Source organism: Diabrotica virgifera, chromosome 3, assembly GCF_917563875.1.
Source record: "Diabrotica virgifera virgifera chromosome 3, PGI_DIABVI_V3a".
NCBI lineage: Eukaryota > Metazoa > Arthropoda > Insecta > Coleoptera > Chrysomelidae > Diabrotica > Diabrotica virgifera.
In genome coordinates this window covers 14,775,698-14,802,651 of record NC_065445.1, presented here as the reverse complement: position 1 = coordinate 14,802,651, position 26,954 = coordinate 14,775,698, and the positions used below count along the sequence as shown (strand labels likewise).

Genomic DNA, 26,954 nt, shown 5'->3' with positions numbered 1-26,954 from the left:
AAGTTTCGAAACCGGTATAGGTACTTGCTGCACTCTCTGATTGAACTAGAATATGATGCGGCTGTAGTTTCGTGTTGCAACGAAATTGAAAATGGTTATTCATCTTTTATTTACATGTTTACTCTGATTGGAGTACGAAGGGAACCATTCTCGTTGGAACTTTACCTCGCTGAGCAGATGGGACATGAATTATAAATTGTAAAATTCCCTCATCTTCTTTAGTCTCAGCATCCGTTATGGCTTGCAAATTTTAGAAGCCTCAGAGGTGTAACCAGAGAAGGTTCCTATTGTTTTCAATCTGGTGGGATGTAGAGTAATATTTTTAGTATTATTTTATGTGCTATTAGATTAAAAACTTAGTCTTATTCTTGAATACAGTGTTTACCTTGTTGGTATCTTCTTTTATTAGGAAATTGTCCTTTATTGTCCGTGTTGGGTCTTTTAGTAGGTACTTCCGTACTACCGTCGGGATAGGGATCTATCTCTGTAGGGCCCTTTACCACATTGCCAGGGCAGCATATGATTTCGTCCATATGGTCCCAAAGACATCTTTTAAAATTGTGTTTATGGAATTTTCGTAACGAGTCCAATGCCTGTGGACATTCTGTGACACTTTTGCATATACCAGGTAGTCCTGAAGTGTGGCATTTACTGCCAACTGCAACAAAGAAGAAAATTGATTACAATAATAGTATCAGAATATTTGAATTATTAATAACGTATACATGTCCTAAAAGTGTTGGTACAAATAGGTATTTATCGGATTTTTTTAATGAAGAAATTTATTTAAACACTACTAGTTTTCATAAATTACAACTCAATACTTAACGAAACTATACTATCGAATTATGTGGAGTGACCCATTCTGCTCTACCAGACGCAAATTTCTTCGAAACCACCTCATGAGGTCCTGGACGTAATTCAGATCAATTTTTGTTTTTCGTAGTCTTAATTATTGTTCTTTTTATTGGGCTTAGCCTCCGTGATAAACTTTCCTAAATAAAATAAATAATTGAAATGAATGTCGACTCGATTCAAGTTTTCTGTTAATCCAGATATGAAAATATCAAAAGGCACCGCTAGGAAAATATTCCAAAATGCGATTCAGAGAACTTATATGCAACGAGTCTTTGTACTCTCATACAGAGTATAGCATTAGTAAAAATAGAAAAATAGACGGTCTCGTTTTGATTTAAATCTGTCTCCTGCCATCCCCCGATAGCGCTATTTCTAGGTCTACCTGTTGTCAAGGAGGCTATGCAAGAAGACAAATTTACATCAAAACTTCCTTAGATCTCGGTATAAAATAAAACTATTTATACCGGAGTAAGGTTAGAACGCCCTCTAACGGGGAATAAGTGAATTTTCATATCTGGGTTAACAGAAAACTTGAATCGAGTCGACATTCATTTCACTTATTCCCGTTAGAGGGCGTTCTAACCATACTCCGGTATAAATAGTTTTATTTTATACCGAGAACTACGGAAGTTTTGATGTAAATTTGTCTTCTTGCATAGCCTCCTTGACAACAGGTAGACCTAGAAATAGCGCTATCGGGGATGGCAGGAGACAGATTTAAATCAAAACGAAACCGTCTATTTTTCTATTTTTAAAATAAATAATGCCTACAAATTCTCCATTGGGCGATCCTGCGGCAAGTTTGGAGGGCTATCATTTTTGGGAAGAAAGAGAAAGTGATGTCGAAGTCATTTTTAGGTTTCTTTTGAGTAACGACATGATGGTAAGTCTGGTCAAACATAAGGTCGTCATTAACATGATGTTCGTGGAGAAACTGAAGCAATTTGGAAAGGCAGTTATTAATATAATTGTGACCATTTAAGGCTTTACCCTGACTCTTCCTACAACATGTAGGGATACCTCTTTGTTAGAAATTGCTCGTCAGATAAGGATTTTATCTGTAAATTTCATGCCTCACTTGATGACAGTATCTCGGTATAATGAGTTGCGTTTGAGCGTATTTGGGTCACTTACGTCTCTTTCGATATTTAAGACCATTCCTCCTAAATTCCAACGATATAGCACGCTCAGAGCATCTGTATTGACGAGCCAATCTCATAGTTGACATTCCAACCTAGTTTTTTGCTCTGCTCACCAATCTCTCTGAGCTCTGTGCAGTAAACGCACGTGATTCTCAACTTTTTGGTAGATTTAGATATGGTATTTCGTGCTCGGAACGTTATTTTGTTCTATAAATGATTCTGCGTGAAATGTTTTCATTCTGGAATATTCGACAGATTTCAGTTTTGGGTACCCGTCCAACAAACTTGTAGATATTTTTTCTTATTTCTAATTTATAGACCTTATAGCCAAAAAAATCAAAATAAATAAATCTCAACTAACAGTAAAAAAAGTAAACAAACTTTTGTTTCTATAGGCAATATGATGTTATTTTGTTTTTGTTAAAATTATTTTGTCATTGAATTTTGTGTCAAAACTTTTAGGACATAGGTTATTAATAAGTGTAGTAGTCTGTGAACTGCTATGTTTGTTATTTCTCATCTTAGTTACTGTCATCTGCTTATGTAATGTTTTTGTAATTTCATTAATCACCTCATGCTGATTTCTTGTATATTAAAACCTAGTTTATAAAGGTTTTGCAGTTTCATTACAATAAGTACATTGTAGAAAAAATTTCAAGTAATCTTTAACTGATGTGGAAATAAACCGAAACACATGTAGTCCAGAAAGCCACTGCGCATCCGCTAGGAAAAATATTCTAATTCAGATTTTTTGCACATTCTTACTCAAAAAGGACCCCTTTTAACAAATTTGCATGTTGCCAGGACCAAAAGTTGGTCAAAAATTTTTTAAACGTTTTTTTTTTGTTTTTTTCCTAAAATTATTTTTTTTGCATGCAACAAAATTTTTTTAGGTTTTTTGGATCATTCCAAACAGAAAAGGTCTTTAGTGACTTTTCTCTAAAGCAGGGGTGTCAAACTCAATTTTGCAGAGGGCCATATATTAAATTCAGAATGTGTCGGCGGGCCAGATTCAAATAAAAAAAAACGTACTGAATTATTATAACATTTTATTTAATAGTATACTTATAATATACGGTTGTTAAAAATCATATCAAAGTTATAAAAGAGGGTAATTATTTTGAGCTCGAGGATCCAGATACCTGACTTCTCTTGTTTTTGACAAGCTCATTGATGTCAGGTATCATATTCGTTGTATTTATTTTAAGAATTGATTGGAGATGTTCATTTGTAAGTCTTGTGCGATGTTTGTTCTTATTTATTTTCATGACGGAAAACATCTGCTCACATAAATAGGTGCTACCAAACATGCACAGAATGCGTGCTGCATGCTTTTTTAATTCCGGGTAGTTATCCAAACTCTTGAAATATTGTGTATAAAATGTAAGTGCGTTAACCTCTTTAAATTTTTCTTTCAAAATACTGTCCGATTGAAGATCTATCAACTCCATTTGCAAATGAACTGGTGCCTGTGAAGCTTCAAAATTGAATGGATTGTTGAAAATTGGGAATTCCATTTCATTCATTTTGTGGAAGTCTTCAAAACGATTGTTGAATTCCGTGATAAGATTTTGCAGAAGTTGAGAATATTGATCCAATTTTTTTTGATCCACTGTGCCAAATGATTTTAAATGAGGGAAATGATCCAAAGTTTGATTTTTTACCTGATTTTCCCACAGCCTCAACTTTGTTTCAAAGGCTTGAATACATGAGTACATTTGAGTGACAATCAGATTTTTACCCTGTAACTTTACATTCAGATCAGTCAAGTGTTTATTCATATCTACCAAAAAGGCACAATCAACCCACCAGTCATTGTCATAATCAATTGGGTTGCCTTTTTCTAACATGAAAGCTTGAATAGGGTCACGTAATGCAAAAAATCTTTCTAAAACTACTCCTCGACTGAGCCAACGAACTTCGGTGAAATAAGGGACATCAGAAAACTTTTCGTCCAAATCTTGTAAAAACTGCCTGAACTGTCGGTGATTTAGTCCTCTGCTCCTTATAAAATTTACTATTTTAATTATAGGTTGCATGACATGGTGCATTTTTAAATGTTTGGATGCCAATGATTCCTGGTGAATTATACAGTGAAATCCCACAAAATTTCCTGATGTTTTCTGTTTTAATTTAGTTACAACGCCCGAATGTTGGCCAACCATGGCAGGAGCGCCATCCGTAGTTGTGCTGCTAAGTATATTCCAATCGAGTCCATATTCTGCCATCAAATGCTCCAATGCAGAATAAATATCATTTGCTGTTGTAGTACCTGTCAATGGAACGCACTTTAATAGTTCTTCAGTTATTTCAAAGTTACTGTTAATACCTCGTATAAAAACAGCAAGTTGAGCTGTATCAACAGTATTAGTGCTCTCATCAACAGCCAGTGAAAAGTTTGTAAATTCCTTAATTTTCTCCTTCAGTTGAGGAACCAAATTTTGAGATAAATCATTTATTCTTGAAGCAACAGTGTTTCTTGACAGCGAAATATTTTGAATTATTGACTTTTGAAATGGAAATGAAACATCGGCAACTTTCAACATACAGTCTTTAATAAAATCACCATCAGTGAAAGGTTTTGATCTCTTCGCGATTTCTAATGCAATAATAAAACTTGATTTCAGGGCATCTTCGCTCTCAGTATTAGCTTTAGTAAACATCGATTGTTGACCTTGAAGTTTAGATTTTAAAGATGACAATCTGTCCATTCTTATTTTTTCAGTGTAACAATCGAATTTTGATTTATGATTCGTATCATAGTGTCTCTTCAAGTTAAACTCCTTACAAACAGCAACTGTTTGATTGCAAATCAAACACAGTGGTTTACCTTTCCATTCTATGAAAAAATATGCATTTTCCCATTTAGACTGAAAAACTCTACGTTCACTATCAACTTTACGTTTTTGTGACATTATGCCGAAATCGTAACAAATATGGAACTCGACACAATTATGGATATCGCACACGCACGACACAAACAAATGTACAATACCTTCTCAACCACTACTTCGCAACTGACTCACGTGACACGTCGACGCACTTCTTTTATATCGATAAGGAAGGTTCTAGTCTAGACTCGAAGCGCATGGAAGATTCTATTGTTCTCAACAAAAATAATAGGGTGTTTCCGCTAAGAGATGGTGTTACTGTCTATCTCTCTCGCTTGTCTAGGCACGCGCTGCCTTTGAAATGACTTATAAATGTAGTGTAGTGTACGCATTTTAAAACTTCCGTAGAGCAATCGAGTGAAGTCTAAAAGCTCTAAAAAACATGATTCTTCTTTCTGTGACACATTGCGATCGCGGGCCGTATTGGTATGGCCCGGGGGCCGGATGCGACCCGCGGGCCGTATCTTTGACATGACTGCTCTAAAGTTTTGACATATAAGCGATTAAAAATTGAAAAATTGCGAAATCGGCCATTTTTAACCCTCAAAAACTATGTGAAATACTGAAAATTTGAATGTTGCCAAGGTAGGGAGATATTCTTTAAACATCGATTAATGAAATCCCGAAGAGTTTTTTGCAATACAATATCAAAAACCCCTTTGTTTTTTAATTGCCAATCAAGCGTGCGCGACACTATTTTCCACGTTGCATGTGTATACAGTATGGTGCAAATGAAATGAATAAATTCGTTATTTCGTAAACCGGTGACTTTAAGGAAAAATCCCAAAACAGGTCGGTTTTTATTTTTAGGTTATGATATTGTGGCATATATAGTATACTAGTGACGTCATCCATCTGGGCGTGATGACATAACCGATGATTTTTTTAAATGAGAATACGGGTCGTGTGCTGGCTTATTTGAAAGGTTCTTCAATTATCTATTCAGTAATATAAACATGTACATAATTATTTATACAGGGTGTCCAAAAAATTTTTATTAAATTAAATCATTTGGCAAATTGACAAAAAAATTAAATTATTGGACACCATGTATAAATAATTATGTAAATGTTTATATTACTGTAAATGTTTACATAACTTAAAAATAAAAATCGACCTGTTTCGGGATTTTTCCTTAAAGTCGCCGGTTTACGAAATAACGAATCTATTCCTTTCATTTGCACTATACTGCATACACATGCAACGATGGAAAATAGTGTCGCGCACGCTTGATTGGCAATTAAAAAACAAAGGGGTGTTTGATACTGCATTGCAAAAATCTCTTCGGGATTTCATCAATCGATATTTAAAGAATATCTACCTACCTTGGTAACATTCAAATTTTCAGTTTTTCACATAGTTTTTGAGGGTTAAAAATGGCCGATTTCGCAATTTTACAATTTTTAATCGCTTATATGTCAAAAACTATCAACTTTAGAGAAAAGTCACCAAAGACCTTTTCTGTTTGGAATGATCCAAAAAACCTATAAAAATTTTGTTCCATGCAAAAAAATAATTTAAAAAAAAAACAAAAAAAAAAACGTTTAAAAAAATTTTTACCAACTTTTGGTCCTGGCAACATGCAAATTTGTTAAAAGGGGTCCTTTTTGAGTAAGATTGTGCAAAAAATCCGAATTAGAATATTTTTCCTAGCGGATGCGCAGTGGCTTTCTGGACTAATGATATCTGAATACTGCTCGAAGATTTTAGCGCCACAGAACGAGAAGGTGCTGCTTGTGCATGTATGAGACCTTACGGATTCGGAAGAAGAGATAAGAGGGACAATCGCCTAATCGACTTTTTGCAGCAAAACAGATCGATACTATACCTTATTGGTTCTCACAGCTTAAAGTCGTTTTAAACGTTTTAGACCGTTTGTAATGCGAAAGCTTAAATTCAGCGTTTTTTAGACATATTTTAAAGGCCTCATTTGTTGCAAAAACTCAAAGTCGAGCTTTCATAATTAGTCCTGTCGCCAGGGGGTACAACGGCCTCCTTTATTTAGATGGACTTACCCAAGTTTTTTTATGTATTTTGACCCGTAGAACACGAATTTTTTGGGTAACACTTGATCCGGATGTCGATAATATTGTTATAAACATAGAACTTGAGGAATTGCATAACAGCGATTTTACATTATAGCAAAACAAATAGTTATTTATGAAACAGTTCGTGAATTATGCTTTTTGCAAACGCACGCGATTTTTAGAGCACGAGCGACAACGGAGCGAGTGCTATAAATCGCGTAAGTTCGCAAAAAAGTACTTCACGCACATTTTCATACAATATTTTATCTACGATAAGCAACTAAAAAAGCTGTAACTCTTCGTCACTGGAATTCATTTCTATTCTACAATTTTTAGAACTTTGACATTTAAAAATTCTAACTACTTTCAAACCACAAAACTGTCAAAACTTTTGTTGTAATTCATTGCTCATATTGTCATCACCATGATAACGCGAAAGTTAAGGATTGTCACCATGACAACGCGAAAGTTAAAACAGTGCGAAAAAGTAAATCCCATTTAAAATACATTGTTACTTCACGCACACTTTTAATCCTTCACGCACTGCTATCTATAATGACAGTTTTCACAAACTAAAAACTTATGCATAATATGACGTAGAGTAGATAAACATTTTTTTTTGTATTTTTTGGGTCATTATAAGCAAAAAATGTTCTTACAAGTTCTTACGCGGTTGAGCTTTAAAAAACTAAGAATTGCAATTTTTTAACCCGAATAACTTTTGATTAAAAAATAAAATAGCAATTCTGCTCACTGCATTTGAAAGTTCAAGTCAAATTATACCGGTTTTGATTATTTGCATTGCTAAATTTAATCTTTTTATTGTCAAACAAAGCTCTAAAGAAATAGTGTTTCCCGTGCCCAATGCATGCGTTTTAATGCTTGACTGTTTGTACGCTCGACTACTTGTTCGATTTTAAATGAGAAATGCATTGAAAACATCACTCAAGCACTATGTGTTTTTAGCTTTGTTTAACAATAAAAAAAAATTAATTTTTAGCAATGCAAATAATCAAAACCGACAGATTTTGACTTGAACTTTCCAATGCGGTAAGCATAATTGCTATTTTATTTTTTAACCAAAAGTTATTCGGGTTAAAAAATTGCAATTTTTCGATTTTTTTAAAGTTCAATCGCGTTTATGTCGAAAACTATACATCCTACGAAACAACTTGTAAGAACATTTTTTTGCTTAGAATGACCCAAAAAATATAAGAACATGTTTTGTTTTGCGAAAAATCGCTGTTATGTAATTCCCTAAGTTCTTTGTTTATAACAATCTTATCGACATCCGGATCAAGTGTTACCCAAAAAATTCTTGTTCTACGGGTCAAAATACATAAAAAAAACTTGGGTAAGTCCATCTGAATAAACAAGGCCCTTGTATTCCCCCCCCCCTGGCGACAGGACTAAATATAGGTTTTCAAGATTAGGCACTAACAATGGAAATTCCATAGTAACCGGCCAATGGAAGTAATTACATTTTACTGATCTCACGAGAATCGTAAACAATGGCACACATCGTAGAACGTTTATTTATTCAACAGCTTTATAGAAATTGACTCGGCAAAATGCAAAAATTCTTCACGTTTAAAACATATTTTGATTTTTGTCGACTTGTATCGGCATCGTTTAGTTACCTTTTACCGGAGAGATTAGACGGAGAGCTAGAGCCGAAAAATCATCGTCATAAGTAATATGGAGTTTTTTCTGTGAAATGTGTCCATTGTATATTGACAATTACGACCCCTTTCAGGCTGACACCTCAGTGGATACAGGAAGTAGCAATAAGGGATGAAAGGGGAAAGTTAGTGTAGTCATTAAAGGTTTTCACCTCCTATTTTGTTAAACCTCCATCGATTTGCATGAAAATTGGTGACTAGTTAGAGCATACCTCAAGAAATAAAACTGATTTGGTGCCAACTTGTACTTTTACCCTGGTGGTGAATAACTCCCCTTCCCGCGGGTGAAAACAATTTTATTAAAAATAACCCCACAAATCGATAGAGGGACAAATTTTAAGTAAATATACTTTTTGAGTTATTAAAAATCAAAGATTTGTCTATTTAAGAGCACATGCGTGAAGTTACGGATGATAAAAAGAACATATTACGTGATCTCGTAATTAATTGTATGTTAGTAAAATATTATTTTTATATTATTTCGATATTTAATTGAATTTTTTCTATCAATATAAACTGAATATGTCCAGAAACTGGGGGTGTCCAATAATGGGTACAGTTGACATATTCGAATACACTTTTGCTAAATTTATAATATCTAAATAATATAAAAATAATATTTTAGTAACATACAATTAATTAATATGTTCTTTTTATCATCCGCAACTTCACGCATGTGCTCTTAAACAGACATATTTTTGATCTTTAATAACTCAAAAAATATTGATTTATTTTAATAACATGATATAACAAATTTTACTTATAATTTGTCCCTCTATCGATTTGTGGGGTTATTTTTAATAAAATAGTTTTCACCCCCGAGAAGGGGTGGTATCCACACCAAGGTAAAAGTGCAAGCAGGGCCGCCGCTAAAGTGTTGACCGCCCGTGTGCAACTTAATATTTGCCGCCCCCTTCCAACACTTTAGTCGTTTCAACGTAGGTACTAGTATTTAAAGAAATATGTAGGGCACCATAACGCGTATATGAATAATAATTGCTCTGATCTCGACGTTACTATATATAAATATATAGGCCTGGATCCCGCGTACCAAAAAAAGTTGATTAATAGCAAGCTGAAAAATTGTTAATAGCTTAAGGGTGTCTATTCGGACAAACTTTGATGTATGGGAACACTGGAACAGGGGACGTTTTAATTGTGGAACAGGTTAAAAATTTGGAACGTCAGACTACGAAAACGTTCCATGTATTTTGTCGGACAGAACATCCAATTGATTTGTTACCATTTCATTAAACTCTCATGCAGAAATCAAACAGGTGTTTATCACCAACTGGGCATTTTGATGAGTGGAACACGAAGAACATGTCAAATGACAGGAATTATGTTGGTTAGTAATATCAGTCTGATTTTTGCATGAGAGTTTAATGAAAGGGTAACAAATCAATTGGATGCTCTGTTCGACAAAATACATGGGACGTTTTCGTAATCTGACGGTCCAAATTTTTAAACTGTTCCACAATTAAAAGTTCCCCTGTTCTAGTGTTCCTGTACATCAAAGTTTGCCCGACTAGATACCGTTAAGCAATTAACAAGTTTTCAGCTTGCTATTAATCAACTTTTTTTGGTACGCGGGACCCAGGCCTATTTGAAATACAGTAGTGTGCAAAAGAAAAGCGTGTCCAAAATCATCAAATTCTCAACTTAGACTGAACTATAACCCTATCCATAACAATACATAAGCATAAAGGAACAATATCATAACGGCAACCGTCGAGTAATAAAAAAATATTTTTTTAAACCATCTGGTAATAAAAAAGACTTTTTTATTACTCAATGAGAGCAACTTAACAAGCACTTATCTGAATTCTCGGAAAGTATCCTATTGTCGTATCGTACTCTCTTAACAAATCATAAATGTTCAGAATTTGAAAAAATCGCATATGGGCCACGTAGATAAAAATATCTTAAAGTCCGAAATCCGCCAGCCACTTTGAACTAAAAAGCATTCCCGGAATTACTTTATGACTACAGCTGCAAAAGGGCAGTTCATATAATAAATAACATTTTCTGGCATTTTTGTTTAGATTGTTTGAAATATTAGAGTTTATAGAAATATCTGAATCATTACTATTTAATTTTTTTAATTTATTTTCGTTTTAAAAAAGTATTATCATCAGTGGCCTGCTTTTGGCCGCCCCTATAATCGGCCGCCCGTGTGCGATGCACACTTTGCACACATGGTAGCGGCGGCCCTGAGTGCAAGTTGGCACCAAATCATTTTTATTTCTTGGGGTATGCTCTAACTGGTCACCAATGTTCATGCAAATCGATATAGGTTTAACAAAATAGGAGGTGAAAACCTTTAAAGACTACACTAACTTTCCCCTTTCATCCCTTATTGCTACTTCCTGTATCCACTGAGGTGTCGCCCTGAAAGGGGTCGTAACTGTCAATATACAATAGACACATTTCACATGCCAAACTCCATATTACTTATGACGATGATTCTTCGGCTCTAGCTCTTAGACTACATGAGGATGAATAGCAAATTGTAGTATGCAAAACCGGTCGCCCTAGAAAATATTAGATAAACTGACTATGAGAACATGAGAAGTCTATTTTGATTTCTCTTACCAAAATTGAAATGGATTCACACGTGCAACCCACTCAATATTTTTTAAATTTGGTATTCATAACGCACTATCTAAATTAAAAGAATTATAACGACATAGAGAATTCTCAAGAAAGTGTATTGTGTATAAACAGCGGTTTTCTCGGGTTCAGACAGGGTTATCGTGCCCCAGATAAATACGCAGAATGTTTATAAAAAATATTGTAAATATAATTAAGAAATATGAAAATCAAGAACACGTATTTAATAAATAGCATAAGTATTTGTCTGATTTAACAATCGAGGATAAAAATAATAAAAAAAAAGAAAAAAAATTTAAGAAACGCTTTTCTTTAGTTATGATTATGAGTGACTAAAATTATAAATATTATAAAAAAATCAACTAAAAAGCAAAAAATAAAAAAAAATCAAACTCGAAGGATTATTCGAAAAAAACGTTCGTTACAAAAATGAAAAAATCTAACAATTCGTTAAAGAAAAGCATGGCATCGTCTTCATCGAATAAACGGTTTGAGGATAGCGCCCCACGCTTTTCTTTAACGAATGTGTTAGATTTTTTCATTTTTTTAACGAACGTTTTTTTCGAATAATCCTTCGAGTTTGATATTTTTTTATTTTTTGCTTTTTAGTTGATTTTTTTGTAATATTTTTAATTTGAGTCACTCATAACTAAAGAAAAGCGTTTCTTAAATTTTTTTTCATATTTTTTTATTTTTTACTTTTTAGTCTTACACTTTTCAAACATTAAAATATATCGTCATGTTAAAAAACAATGTAAGTATATGATAGACACATTTTTTGCATTATTTCAACTGTTGATACTTTGTACATTTTCTATAATTTCTTCATACATTTCTTAAATCAAAATCATTATTTACACCTATTACAGTTTTCGCAGTCTTTCCATCTCTTCTAATGCTTTACTATTTCACGGTGTAGACCCTGTTAATTTCTCGCAATGCAGTTTTTAGATGCGCAAGCTCTCTAAAGGTACGTATCCATACAAGGGTAAACCTCGCTCGGTGTAGCAGCTCCACATAGTGAATACGTCGGTGATCGCCGCTCGGCGCTCACCCTCTTCGATTCAACCTGTTTGCGGTTTATATGTAGGGAAGCGCATGCCGTATCCATTTGAGCAGCTACACCGAGCGGGGTTCATCCTTGTATGGATACGTACCTTAATGATCGCACTCGGCTCAATGCAACGTAAACCTGTCCTTACGCAAACATTATCGGGCCCAAGTTCACGACAGCGTAGTCAACAGTCGAACCTTCCGTTTTATGGACAGTCAAAGCCCACGACAATACTAAGGGCAGCATTCGTCTCTCTGCGGTGCCTTAACTTTCTTTAGCTGAAAACTGTATAGAAATAGGACAGAAACTGGATAAATTTGAAACTTTATTATTTATTTATGAAGCATAACGTAAACAATTAATGTAAAAAGTGAAATTATGTATAGTCCATATAATTAGCTACAATCTGTAAAAGTTTCAAGTCTCTACATTGTAAAAAACAAGAGAATTTAAGTATTTTCCATTAAAATCGTTTTTTTATTTAAACAATTAATAAGCATACAATTTTTTTATTGACTATTCGTGTATTGTTCATGCAAATACATATGTCTGCAAAATTTCATTCATTTGCATTGAAGAAAAGGCAGTCAAATTAACGTCTAAAAATTTGACGCAAACGATTGAACTAAAGAAAAGCGTTTAAAAATTATAAAATAATATACAAGAAAACTTCACTGAATTTGGACAATTAAAAAGGAATAAGAACGATGAATGTATGTGAAGGAAATGAGATTGCTTAGCTGTATAAATGAAAATGAAAATAAAGAATACGATGAAGAATGAGTAATTAACAACAGACTAGGTGTGAAATCAATGAATTCCAAAATGGGGGAGCATAAGTTAAGATGTTTATAGCATGTCAAAAGTCGAAATTGCAAGTTCCTAAAAGAAGAAAAAGAGAAATACCAAAGAGGATTGTCTGAGCATAATTCGCAGTAATAAAGTATGACTGATTCACAGTCACACTGATTCCGGTGCTCTACACCAATGATATTGTTACAGGCATCCTAACTATAACCACGGAAGTATGAGAGAAGAAACTGATGGTGTGTTCAGCCTACTTCTTTGGGTGATGATGCTCTAGGTCCACCAATCATTATAAGTGATATAGTTCCATGTCTAGGTAAAGGATTCCAGCTCATTATAGGATTAACTATTTAGATGGGAAATAAGCCACAATTAAATTGAAAAAAATAAAAGACTAAGTTTTCACTCTCATGGCATATAGAATAACATAATGTTACTCTACATCCCACCAGACTGAAAACATTGGGAACCTTCTCTGGTTACACCTCCGAGGCTTCTACAATTTGCAAGCCATAACGGATGCTGAGACTAAGGAAGATGAGGGAATTTTACAATTTACGAAATTGAAAATGGTTATTCATTTTTGATGAAAAAAATTTTTTATTAAGGTTTCGAGGCCCAAATCGGATGTCGTTGTCAAAATACAAAATTCTACTGTGATGGCAATACCCACCACACCATATGGGGTAGCACAAATATTATCACAAGGCAATCACACAATTAGTTGAGGATATTGAAAGAAAACAGCTCATATGGTATGGGCATGTGGGCCGAATGGGGGACGAAAGATTGCTTAAAAAAACTATGATGTGGCAACCCCCAGAGAAGAAAAAACGAGGACGACCAGAGCTGGAATCTGGGAGTTAGAAAAGCGATTAGCGCCCGAAATCTAAATGAAGACCTAACTCAGGACAGAATACAGTGGCGTTTGGGAGTCGGACAACGTCGTAAGACGTTATAGAACCGAATATATATATAATCACAAAACCAAGCAGAATTAGATGGTCAGAATAGTGTAAGACATAAATACTTGATTCACAAAACGACAACAGGAATGGAACGAATACATTATCAGAATGGCAGAAGAAAGAATAGTAAGAACTGCACAGTACAAATCACCAAATGGTAGAAGTATTGGAAGACAAAGGAAGAGTTAGAATGATAATCTAAACTTCTAAACCATGCAGGGGGCTAATATGAAAGAAAAAATAGGTCTTATGAGCCTGTATATAGAAAGAAGAAGTGTACCTATTTACTATTATGTTATAAGCTAATATAAGTATGGCCTTTTAAATAGTATTATTTTTTTTTATTTCTTAAAATTAATACCTTCAATAATAATATGTTAAAATATGTATATAAATAAGATGTTATCGCACTGGTTTTTCCAGAATTTAGGAGTTATTAAAAAACAAATCGTTTTCTGAAAATGAGTACCAATTTTCCCATTTGAAGTAGATAAATACTTAATGTCGAATGGTTAAACAAACGTTAAACATCGGTTTAAGCCGTATATACCGTTATGGTTAAATAGTGTGACGTAAAATAATTATTAAAGTTGGGCATTCTAAAAAATACACTCATACCAAAAATGGCAAAACATTATCTTCTAAGATGTTTTCAATGTACAAATCTGCTGTCATTCGCCCAATCACCTCCGCAGGTTCGGTATGTCCTTTCCAAACAATACCGGTCCATGGCAATATACCTACCACCACCACCAAAACTCTGTATGAGGTTACAACTGGCATACCGTTCACCAACTCTTCTGTAGATAAAGTTTCCTCAATCTCGCTACGGTATGGCAAACGGCATATACGGCATAATCTCATATAGAGTTTTGGTGGTGGTGGTAGGTATTGTGCCATGGACCGGGTATTGTTTGGAAAGGACATACGGAACCTGCGGAGGTGATTGAGCGAAAGACAGCAGACATGTACATTGAAAACATCTTGGAAGCTTATGATTTGCCGTTTGGATATGGCAGACTCATGTCACTAGAATAATGAATACTTACCTAGATGAGATTCAATTTAAAATATTATATTGGTCACCATATAGCCCATATCAGATTTAACTCCGGTGGAGCATTTATGGAAAAATGATAATAGACGAACACGAAATTCGAACTACCTGATATAATTATATAAATGAACTGTATAATGATGATAGACCCGAAGAACTGGAGACTAAAATCAGAAATACTACATGCTATAAAATTGGCAAAAAACAAGAAAGCCGTTGGTCCTGACAACATACCTACAGAAATGTTAAAGCTCATAAATGAGGAAAACATTGGAATACTAGTCAAACTTTTCAATTATGTTTATTCGACTGGTGATATCCCTGAAGATTGGTTAACGTCCGAATTCATAACCCTACCAAAAAAACAACGTCCGAAAAACTGTAGCGATTATAGAATGATAAGCCTTATGAGCCACACTTTGAAAATCTTTCTACGTATCATCCACGGTAGAATCAGAGATAAATGTGAAGAAGACCAGGATGAAACACAATTTGGCTTCAGAAATGGACTGGGAACCCGGGACGCACTCTTTGCACTAAACGTATTATTGCAGAAATGTAGAGATCAAAGAAAAGACGTCTTCGCTGTATTTAATGACTATGAAAAGGCCTTTGATCGAGTCCATCACAAATTAATTAAAATATTAAAGGATAAAGGAGTTGATAGTCAAGATGTACGAATCACAGAAAAATTATACTGGTGTCAAACAGCGACAGCTTGCATAAATGGAAAATCAACAGAAATATGCAAAATACAAAGAGGTGTCAGACAGGGTTGTATACTGTCCCCACTGTTATTCAATTTATATTCAGATAGAATATTTAAGGAAGCGCTGCATAATTTGGAATGGGGTGTGAAAGTTAATGGAATTCTGATAAATACAATCAGATATGCAGACGATACAGTTATTTTAAGTGATGATATAAATGGATTACAACACCTTTTAAATGCCATTGACACAGTGGGAAGAGAGTTTGGCCTAAACATAAACTGTTCAAAAACAAAATACATGGTATTCAGCTGTTTGGCCCATCAAGATTCACGGTTATATGTTGATGGTCATATAATTTAAAGAGTACCAAGTTTTATATATCTTGGTTGCCATATTACTGAACAACTTGATCCAGATAAAGAGATAAAATGTAGAATCGAGATAACCCGCACGACATTTTTAAAAATGAGGTCATTCTTCTGTAATGATAACTTGCAACTTTAATTTTGAAAGCGCATGATTAAATGTTACATTTAGTCAGTCCTCTTGTATGGTGTCGAAGCATGGACATTAAAAATGTCCACCATTAATCGTTTGGAGGCCTTTGAAATGGGGCTGCACAGACGTACACTGAAAATACCATGGACAGCATATGCTGACAAATGTGGCAGTCCTTAAGAGAGCAAATGCTGCCCGCGAGCTGCTTGATAACATCAAATATAGAAAGATATCCTATTTTGGACACGTAGTAAGGGGAGACCGGTATAATATTCTTTAACTTATTATGATCGGTAAAATCGAAGGAAGCAGAGGAATTGGTAGAAAACAGGCCTCTTGGTTGAAGAATATCCGGGAGTGGACAGGAATAAAGAAAGCACCTATTTAGAATAGTTCGAGACAGATACAGTTTCGCCATGTTAATCGCCAACGTCAAAAGGACTTGATAGGGCACGTTAAGAAGAGAAGGAGCATTTATAAGTATGGCACTTTAAAACACCGCATTCGGAAAAGAAATCTTATTCCTACGACACTTGGAGGGCTAGGGATTGGAGCACAAAAAATTTCACTTCACATGTTAATTTCAAAATATTACATATTTTTATCCATGGTATATTTTATCCATCTATATTTCAATAATCCGACGACTGGTGGAATTAATTAGGGGTAATATTTATTTGCAATGAAAATAATGACAACTATATTCAACACATGTGGTAGTCAGATAGGATGGGTATTTATTAATTTCGTTCAACACAGCAAATCGACAGGGTTCGGAACACGTTCAGCTCACCTGTTTCGATAGGCAGGTAGTTATTCTCCGTTCAACACACCGAGAATCATCACTAATGAATTTCTGTTCATGGGTAAAGCATGTTCAACCTTGAGACGCGAATCAATCAATATGAAGAATTGCTCTGTAGATTCCTGATAGAAGACTTAAAAAGACCTGGCGTCCGAGCAGGGAGCAATGTAACGTGGTCGTTGTGTTTGTTGCTCCAGGTAACAAAATCAGCCGAAGACAAAAGTTCACTTTTTAAGACATTTTTATTTGGAATCAAAACATACAAAAGATAAGATAATTAGCCTTAATTACTCGTTAATTTCGCTAATAAAATATATTTATAATCTACGCATCGAACTTTCGGTTCGGGTCGATGTGACGATATTTTGTACATGAATGAATGATATTGACAATCGCGTGGATTAGGAATTACTTTTATTAATATGAAATGGGCGTATAAGGGGAGGAAATCTCGCTCAGCTCGCCAGAGGAAAAGACATGTTGGGAAATACGATCACCGCTCGTATAAGGATAGGTAAAAGGGAAACCGTCGAAATTCGTTCAGCACACCAAAGACGACGGGGGTTGTAGGATTGCGGAAAATGGTCGAAATATACTACTTAAACTCACCTCTTATATCTCGTTGTTGTTTATTATCCTTCGATCAACGTTCCAAAAATAATAATCAACTAGGCTTTTCGTTCTGACTTTTATATCGTCCGGGACGGTACAAAAACACGTTTTACTTAATTCATTGGCGTACTCCAGACGATAAAATTATATTATCGTCACAAATCGAAGTAGGCTGGGCATAATGAAAGCTTTGAAAATGGAAGATAGAACAATGAGATGGTACCTAAATGATATAGGTACGGCAAAAAAATGAAGCAAACTGCACGTTTCTAGGGAAATGACAAGCGGAACACAGGTAAGGCCTATAAAATAAGTTTTTTTACGAATTATAATTATAATATTATCTTTATTACATTCACTGTATTGTAAGAAATGCTTTTCTGCGACTTACTGTTAATAGATACATAATCACATAATATGATTATGTTGAACCCATGAAAATCGTGTTTTTATTGAAGTGTATAAAAATAATAGGCAATAAATAAAAAAGTAAAAATATACAATGATCCATTCTTAGAAAAAATGACCTTCTATTTTTGATCCGTCAGTGTTAGGTCTGGATTCCGCGTACCAAAAAAAGTTTATCAATAGCAAGCTGAAAATTTGTTAATAGCTTAACGTTGTCTAGTCGGACAAACTTTGATGTACGGGAACACTAAAACAGGTGAAGTTTTAATTGTGGAACAGGTTACAGGTTTCGAACGTCAGACTACGAAAACGTCCCATGTATTTTGTCGGACAGAACTTCCAACTGATTTGTTACCCTTTCATTAAACTCTTATGCAAAAATCAGACTGCTATTTGCCACCAACATAATTCGTGTCATTTAACATGTTCTACGTGTCGGACTTATTAAAATGCCCAACATATTTGTCGGACAAACATTTTTTCATATATTATAGAAAGTTTGCTATTGAATGTCATTTAACAACTTAAAAACAACCTGCTTAGTCCAGAAAGCCACTGCGCATCCGCTAGGAAAAATATTCCGATTCGGATTTTTTGCACAATCTTACTCAAAAAGGACCCCTTTTAACAAATTTGCATGTTGCTAGGTCTAAAAATGGGTAAAAATTTTTTTAAACGTTTTTTTTGTTTTTTTTTCTAAAATTTTTTTTTGCATTGAACAAAGTTTTTTTTAGGTTTTTGGATCATTTCAAACAGAAAAGGTCTTTAGTGACTTTTCTCTAAAGTTGATAGTTTTTGACATACAAGCGATTAAAAATTTAAAAATTATTGCGTAATCGGCCATTTTTAACCCTCAGAAACTATGTGAAAAACTGAAAATTTCGATGTTGTCAAGGTAAGAAGATATTCTTTGAACATCGATTGATGAAATCCTAAAGAATTTTTTTCAATACAATATCGAAAACCCCTTTGTTTTTTAATTGCCAATCAAGCTCCCGCTTGACTTCAACCGTTGAATGTATATGTAACATGCGTAAATATATGTGCGGAAAAATATTTCGATTCAATTTTTTTTCACCATATTGCTTGAAAATATCCCCTCTTAACAAATTTGTATGTTGCCAGGATTAAAAAGTCAAAAATTTTTTTTAAAGTTTGTTTTTTGTTTTTTCCTAAAACTAATTTTTTTGCATCGGACAATTTTTTTTAGGTTTTTTGGATCATTCCAAATAAAAAAGACCTAAAGTGACTTTTCTGTAAATGTGATAGTTTTCGAGATATAAACGATTGAAATTTTAAAATTGCAAAATTGGCCATTTTTAACCATCAAAAACTATGTGAAACACCAAAAATTTCACTAATACCAAGGTACATAGATATTCTAAGAATATCGATCGATGAAATCCCGAAGAGCTTTTTGCAATACAATATCGAAAACCCCTTTGTTTTTTAATCGCTAATCAAGCGGGAGCGACACTATTTTCAACCGTTGCATATGTATGTGTACGTGTACTGTATATTATGTAATCGGATAACATTTTAAGTTTAAAAAAATTGTTTAAATGTTTTTTGACACATTTTTGACCCTGGCAATATGCAAATTTGTTAATAGGGAACATTTTTAAGCAAGATGGTGGAAAAAAAATTGAATCAGAATATTTTCCGCACATATATTTACGCATATTATATTACATACAATGTTGTATAGGTACATGCAACGGTTAAAAATAGTGTAGCGACCGCTTGACTAGCAATTAAAAAACAAAGGGGTTGTCGATATTGTATTGCAAAAAGCTCTTCGAGACTTCATCAATCGGTATTTTTAGAATATCTACGTACGTTGGTATCATTGAAATTTTCGGTGTTTTACATAGTTTTTTCGGGTTAAAAATGGCCGATTTTGCAATTTTTAAATTTTCAATCGCTTATATCTCGAAACCTATCACATTTACAGAAAAGTCACTTAATATATTTTCTATTTGGAATGATCCAGAAAACCTAAAAAAATTTGTCCGATGCAAAAAATTAGTTTTAGGAAAAAACAAAAAACAAACGTTTAAAATTTTTTTGACTTTTTGATCCTGGCAACATACAAATTTGTTAAGAGGGGATATTTTCAAGCAAGATGGTGAAAAAAAATTGAATCGAAATATTTCTCCGCACATATGTATTTACGCATGTTACATATACATGCAACGGTTGCCAATCAAGCGCCCGCTTTATTGGCAATTAAAAAACAAAGGGGTTTTCGATACTGTATTGCAAAAAACTCTTCGGGATTTCATCAATCGATGTTCAAAGAATATCTTCTTACCTTGGCAACATCGAAATTTTCAGTTTTTCACATAGTTTCTGAGGGTTAAAAATGGCCGATTTCGCAATTTTTAAATTTTTAATCGCTTATATGTCAAAAACTATCAATAGAAAAGTCACTAAAGACCTTTTCTGTTTGAAATGATCCAAAAAAACCTAAAAAAACTTTGTTCGGTGCAAAAAAATAATTTTAAGAAGAAAACAAAAAAAAAAAAGTTTAAAAAATTTTTGACCCACTTTTGGACCTGGCAACATGCAAATTTGTTAAAAGGAGTCCTTTTTGAGTAAGATTGTGCAAAAAATCCGAATCGGAATAATTTTCCTAGCGGATGCGCAGTGGCTTTCTGGACTAGCTAGTTTTCACAATCATAAACTTGTCAGAATGGCACCTTCCTCAATTAAAATCACGTTTTACAATTAAAACTTCCGCTGTTCCAGTATTCCCATTTTAACAAATTTTCAGCTTGCTATTAATCAACTTTTTTTGGTACGCGGGATCCAGGCCTATGTTACCTCACTGTGCATTATTATTACAAGAAAATAAAAATCCAAATATGGTAAATATGGTATTTAAACGGTCCATTAGAGACAAACCATTTTTGTATATTATTATGTTGGTGTTTATTAAGAAAAGCAAAATGCAGAGTGCAGAATGTAGCGATAATCGTACTGTCAGGCTGATGAGCCATTTACTGATGTTTTTAAGAATATTGCACTCGAAAACTTACAACAAAATGTAATACTCTGGGCTAATTAGCAAAATTCATGGAAAAGTTATTTACCAGCAATTTTATTACTGGAATCGAATTATAAGATCCTATATATTAATAATATAGGTATGCAAAGTCCGCAGATAGTGTGCTATTTTTTTTATAAACAAAATGGCACCGACAAATCGTATTTTTTTCAATTATTGCTCTATAACTCCGAAGATTTTAACTTTACAACAAAAACACTCAAATAAAAATTCACCGCAATTAAATTCTGCATAGAAATATGTTTTTCACGATTTGCTTCGACGAAAATTTTCCTCGAAAAATGCGGGTTTTCCTAACAAAAACTCTAATTTTCAAATAAAGTTTTAGGTAAGTAATTATTAATCAATAATTAAATAACTTAGTGACATCAAAGCTTTCTTGGTATAGATTGTAATTCCAGAAGCCGGTGAAAATTAAACGAAAGTTTTAGCAACAATTCAATTGTTAATTAACAATTTACGATCGCAATAATAACCAAAATAATCATGATACATTGGTCAAACTTATAAAGATTATAAAGATGAGATGCTTATTTAATATTTTATCGACAAAATATAAATTTTTCATTTTTTTGCATAATCTTTAAATTTTGAAAAAAAAATAGTTATAATACGCTGCGCTGGTCTAATTAGTAAAGTACAAAGAAAGGTCATTTACCAGCAATTTTATTGCTGGAATCGAATTATAAGATCCTAAATATTATTAATATAGGTATGCAAAGTCCGCAGATAGTGTGCTACTTTTTTTATAAACAAAATGGCGCCGACAAGTCGTATTTTTTTTCAATTATTGGTCTATAACTCCGAAGAGTTTAACTTTACACCAAAAATACTCAAATAAAAATTCACCCCAATTTAATTCTACATAGAGGCATGTTTTTCCTGATTTGCTCCGACGAAAATTTTCCTCGGAAAATGTGGGTTTTCCCAACAAACTCTCGAATTTTCAAATAAATTTTTTGGGCCAGTAATTATGTATCAATAATTATATAGCTTGGTGAAATAAAAGCTTTCTTGGTATATATTATAAATTTAGAAGCCGGTGAAAATGAAACGAATATTTTAGCAACAATTCAATTGTTAACTAACAATTTACAGTCGCAATAACAACCAAAATAGTCATGAGACATTGATCAAACTTAGAAAGATTATAAAGGTGTGATGTCTATTTAATATTTTGTCGACAAAATATAATTTTTTCATTTTTTTACATAATCTTTAAATGTTTAAAAAAAATTGTTATAAACAAATTAACATTTCTCAGAAATTGTTTATTATATTCTAATTTTAAAAAATACTTAAAATGCGTATTTCGTAGGTCTTGAAAGTGAATGCTTTAAAAAAAATTTCCAACGATTTGCAAAAAAGTTATGAAACAGCAAAGTAAATATACGATTTCTCCGTTGTTTATAATTTGTTTTAATTGTTTCAAAGCTTAAAAGTGAGTATATGCTACAATCTAATTACTCACAAAGAATGTCAAAAATTAGTGCAATGGTTATATTTTAATCAAAGATTAAAAATACTTTTTTTGTATTTTTTAGCGCAAAAGTAAGCCTGATACAGAGTCCGAGCTAAAATGTTCACTCGAAGCGAGTAACACGCAGCATACATTATTTATTAAAAGTGTACGTCGCGCGGCCGATCGTCGCTCCGAGTGAAAATTTTAGCTACAGTACTGTATTAGTCTACTTTCGCGCGTGTAAATTACAAAAAATATATTTATAATCTTTAATTAAAATATAACCATTAAACTGATAATCGATATTTTCTTGCAAATAATTAGCAAATAATGCAAAGTCGTTTTTATTACTCCGAAAAATTTTAGTAAAATAGAGTTCATTTTTGGGTTCTAAACAGTTTGAATAACTTTGTTAATGTTGACTATAGAGTAAATCTACTTTAGGATTTCAAAAGCTGGTATTTGTATATGAATTTTCAGAAAAAACTTTTTCCCTAGGTTAATTAGGTTCAAAGTTACCCACTTTTATTATTTAATTCGCAGTTACTTCTATATACATCAAATTCTCCTGTAACGGTGTTAGTTGCCATACTACTCCGAAACGGCTTGGCCGATTTTTATAAAATTTTACACGTTTATCCTGTAGGACGTTGAAGAGGTTTTAATTTATTTTTTATACCCATAAGTTATAAGGGGAGTTACCCCCTGACATTTTTTTTTATTTTTTTGGACAACATTATCTACCTTAATTTTATATGATGTAGAATGAAAAAATACATACAACCCTTAATTTTCACTCTTCTATCACCAACCTCTATTTGTTAATAGCCATCTATATATTTACACCTATAAAATTCTCCTGTCACAGTGTTAGTTTCCATACTCCGCCGAGACCGCTTGACCGATTTTTATGAAATTATATATGTATATTCGGTAGGTCTTAGAATCGGTCGTAATCTATTTTTCATATTCCTGAGTGATAAGGGGACTTCCCCCTAACATTTTGTAATGTTAGGTGGGGTTGGGTGTACATAACGTACTCTATAAGACTACGAGTACATACAAATTAAAAAAATTATAATCAAAATCCATTAACAAGTTCCAGCGATATTAATTGCAGCATATGTTTGCAGAATCAGTTTCATTTTTTGAGTGCAGGTATTTTAGTAATTACCCTCCACCGACCACGAATTAATTCCGTTCGGACGTCATTTTTAAAGCTTTATTAACCACTCTGTTGAGGTTTAAAGTTTACTCAAACTTTTACACATAACCTATATATCTTTAACTTCAAAATGGCTCTAGTTAGGTTGTTTAATTGTTATAAACAAACTAGCCGTCAATTAAATAAAAAAAGTGGGTAACTTTGACCGTAATTAACCTAGGCAAAAAGTTTTTCTTTGAAAATTCGTATAAAAATACCAGTTTTTCAAATTCCATTGTAGTTTTAGCCTACAGTCAATATTAACAAAGTTATTCAAATTGTTTATAAGCAAAAAATGACTCTATTTTAGTAAAATGTTTTCTGAGTGATAAAAATGACTTTTTAATGATTTTTTTAATGCGTTGAAAATATAACTATTCTTATTTTATGTTGTTTTCACAGAATTGCTGTATCATTATTATTTTCTGAACAATAACATTGCAAAAAAAGCTCTTTGGGATAAACAAATTGAATAAAATTTAAACTAATTGACGCATCGTCTTAAAATTTTTTTGTGCATTGTATGGACTGTTTGACTCAACTTTTCATGTAATATGAAAGTCCTAAATTCATTTTCGCAAAAGTTATAGCAAATTTTTTATTTTCGAAATTTTAGTTTTATTTTGCAATATCCGAGGCAACAAATAATCGGACCAAAATTCAAAAAACGCTATTTTAAACCTTCTCATTAACTAAAAGAAAAATATTATAAATAAGACATTTAATTACCCTATTTTTACCTGTGGCGATTTAAACGAAAAAACTCTCATTTTTGACCCTTATTTGTTAATAACTAAATTTCTCGTCCAAACTGTGACGGTCATTTTTGTATTTATAATGTATTAGGTATATAGTACCCAAAAAACCCATTTGCAACCTGGCTGCTCAAGTGTCCCGAACATGGTATATTTTTGCCTTATTTCCCTGGTGTATATGGCGGTCTACCTCGAATGCTACCGAAAATTTCATCGTAATACGTCATCATTCTAGTGATTAGAACCAGTTTATGACTACTTACAAAAATTAAATCAATAGAAATTTTAATAAGTATCACTAGACTGCCAATGTCAACAGATTTCTATAAATTGGATCTTTAGACTCCCTTAATAAATTTCATTGTGACGCAAAATTTGTAAGGTGGTTAAGTATATATATTTTGTATCAAGTTTACCTGCTCAAGTTGAAACAGGTCCTAAACTGCTTTAATTGGTCCAAAATTTTCGGTGCATTGTTCTCTGTTGGTTATGGGAATGAGTCAATCAACTGACTATACACTTGTTGTTTGTTACCAATATACTGTTTTTCGGCCAAGTTTAGCTTATTCCTTTATTTGTCTTCGACCTATGGAGTAGAATTCTTTTCTGTTCATCGCGTCTATTTTTTTCTTGTATTCGGATAGTCCCTTTGCAAAGGATTTAAAGTGCGTTTTTGTTGAATAATTTTCTTTTCGGTTTATTAGTCTATAACACCCAGAGGAAGATTTCCATCGTGATGGTCAGACTAAATAAAGAACATGACTGGTTACTAACTTATTCTCGAAAGTAAAACAATATAAACAAGAAGGAGAACAATGCACGCACTAGTCAATCGAATGGTATACCGCCACTAGATCCTCATGAAGAAAAAATGATAAGAGGAGTTAGTTAACGGCAGTACACCTAGAGCATGGTAGATGAAACGAACCACTACATCCTCACGAAGGATGTAGGGCAGAAGGAGATAGTTAAAGGCAGCACAACTACGGTACGATACGATAGTGAGACGAAAGAAATCAAGAGATGTAATAAGTGATAACAAATTGCACTGAAACTAAAAGACAAATTAAGGTAAATACAGAATTTACTAAAAATTACAAATAACTTTAAAAAAGTGTTTCTAGGAAAAATATCAGCCAACTTATTTACAAAATTGTTCATGTTTTTTACTTTTTGGTTTGAAGGGGATTCAGTTAACATTTCTAAAAATGATGTAAAGTGAGAGATGTATTCGTTGTAAATCCCCAAGGCCCACAAGTTGTTTCCGTTGTGTAGATAGAATCCTGTCTACAAAAATATCTTTAAACAACATTTTTCTATTAAACTACCGAATAGAATGATAGATACTTATTTATAGTATATTAATGTTGTACCAAACAGAAATATGTAATAAATTGCTAGTAATATCTTTTCTAATTACCATCATTTCGTATACTTCACATATTTTTCAAAGAAACAATTTTTACAAAGCAACTTGATTATCTCGAAGACGATAACCCCTACAAAGTCATTTTTGGTCGCAAATAATTAAAACTTACTGTCATAATCTTCATAAGCATACGAAATCCTGGAACCACAGATAATAGAGGCTGCACACAACACAACAAACACCAAGTTTTCCATCACTTCCAAGGCACACTTCTCAATTAAAAATACAAAAATTCATGTTCATTGTCAAGAACGACTTGATGACCGCTAATGAGGATGAGGATCCAAAGCGACTAGTACTACCATTTGTTCCGCTGCTTCTCTTGTTTCGTTCACTCGGTTCTGATTGTCAATAACAAAAGTTGTGTGGCGGGATAGTAATGTTGCTAGGTTTTGTCTGCGCATACTCATCAGTGGTAACAAATTATTAATTATTGTTGTCATAATTAGGAAATCCAAAATTTTAGAAATTCAAGCGGATGATGCATATTTTACGAAGAATTTAGTGGAAAGTGGTACCTTGACGCAAAACCAAGATAAAAAAACATATAATAGTTAAATAACATTACACATGTTTAAATTTTACTGCAAGAAATAAAGAAGCAAACATATAACTTGTTTAAACCTCATTCATAATGGAATTATTCTACTCTTAAAAAAATCATTATTATTTCGCTCTCGGCACCAATAACATTTTCATTTATAAAAATGATACGAGCAGTTCACCGTGCTTCGGAGGGTACGTTAAGCCGTCGGTCCCCCTGGGCTAGTGTGCATCGACACTAGCTACTTCAAACAGGGTTAAAGATGCAAGTTGCGCCGGAACCTGTCCTATAGGATCTCCCAGCAAAAATGTTATACAGGGTGAGTCATGAGGAACTGTACATACTCCTACCTCGT

General features: G+C 33.3%; 1 protein-coding gene across 3 annotated transcripts in view; it reads right to left on the bottom strand.

Moving 5' to 3' along the window:
* Positions 1-26,460, bottom strand: part of LOC114327129 (serine protease persephone-like) — a 129,647-nt gene extending 103,187 nt beyond the window's left edge. For 2 of the 3 annotated variants that reach the window (XM_028275637.2, XM_050646331.1), the window contains exons 1-2: positions 26,165-26,460; positions 386-658 (exon numbers count right to left, since the gene is read on the bottom strand). In XM_028275637.2, the coding sequence (XP_028131438.1) occupies positions 386-658; positions 26,165-26,249 (358 nt within the window). In that variant the 5' untranslated portion in view covers positions 26,250-26,460. The remainder of the gene's footprint in view (positions 1-385; positions 659-26,164) is intronic. The other variant, XM_050646332.1, reaches the window with a different exon arrangement.
* Positions 26,461-26,954: the final 494 nt, after the last annotated feature.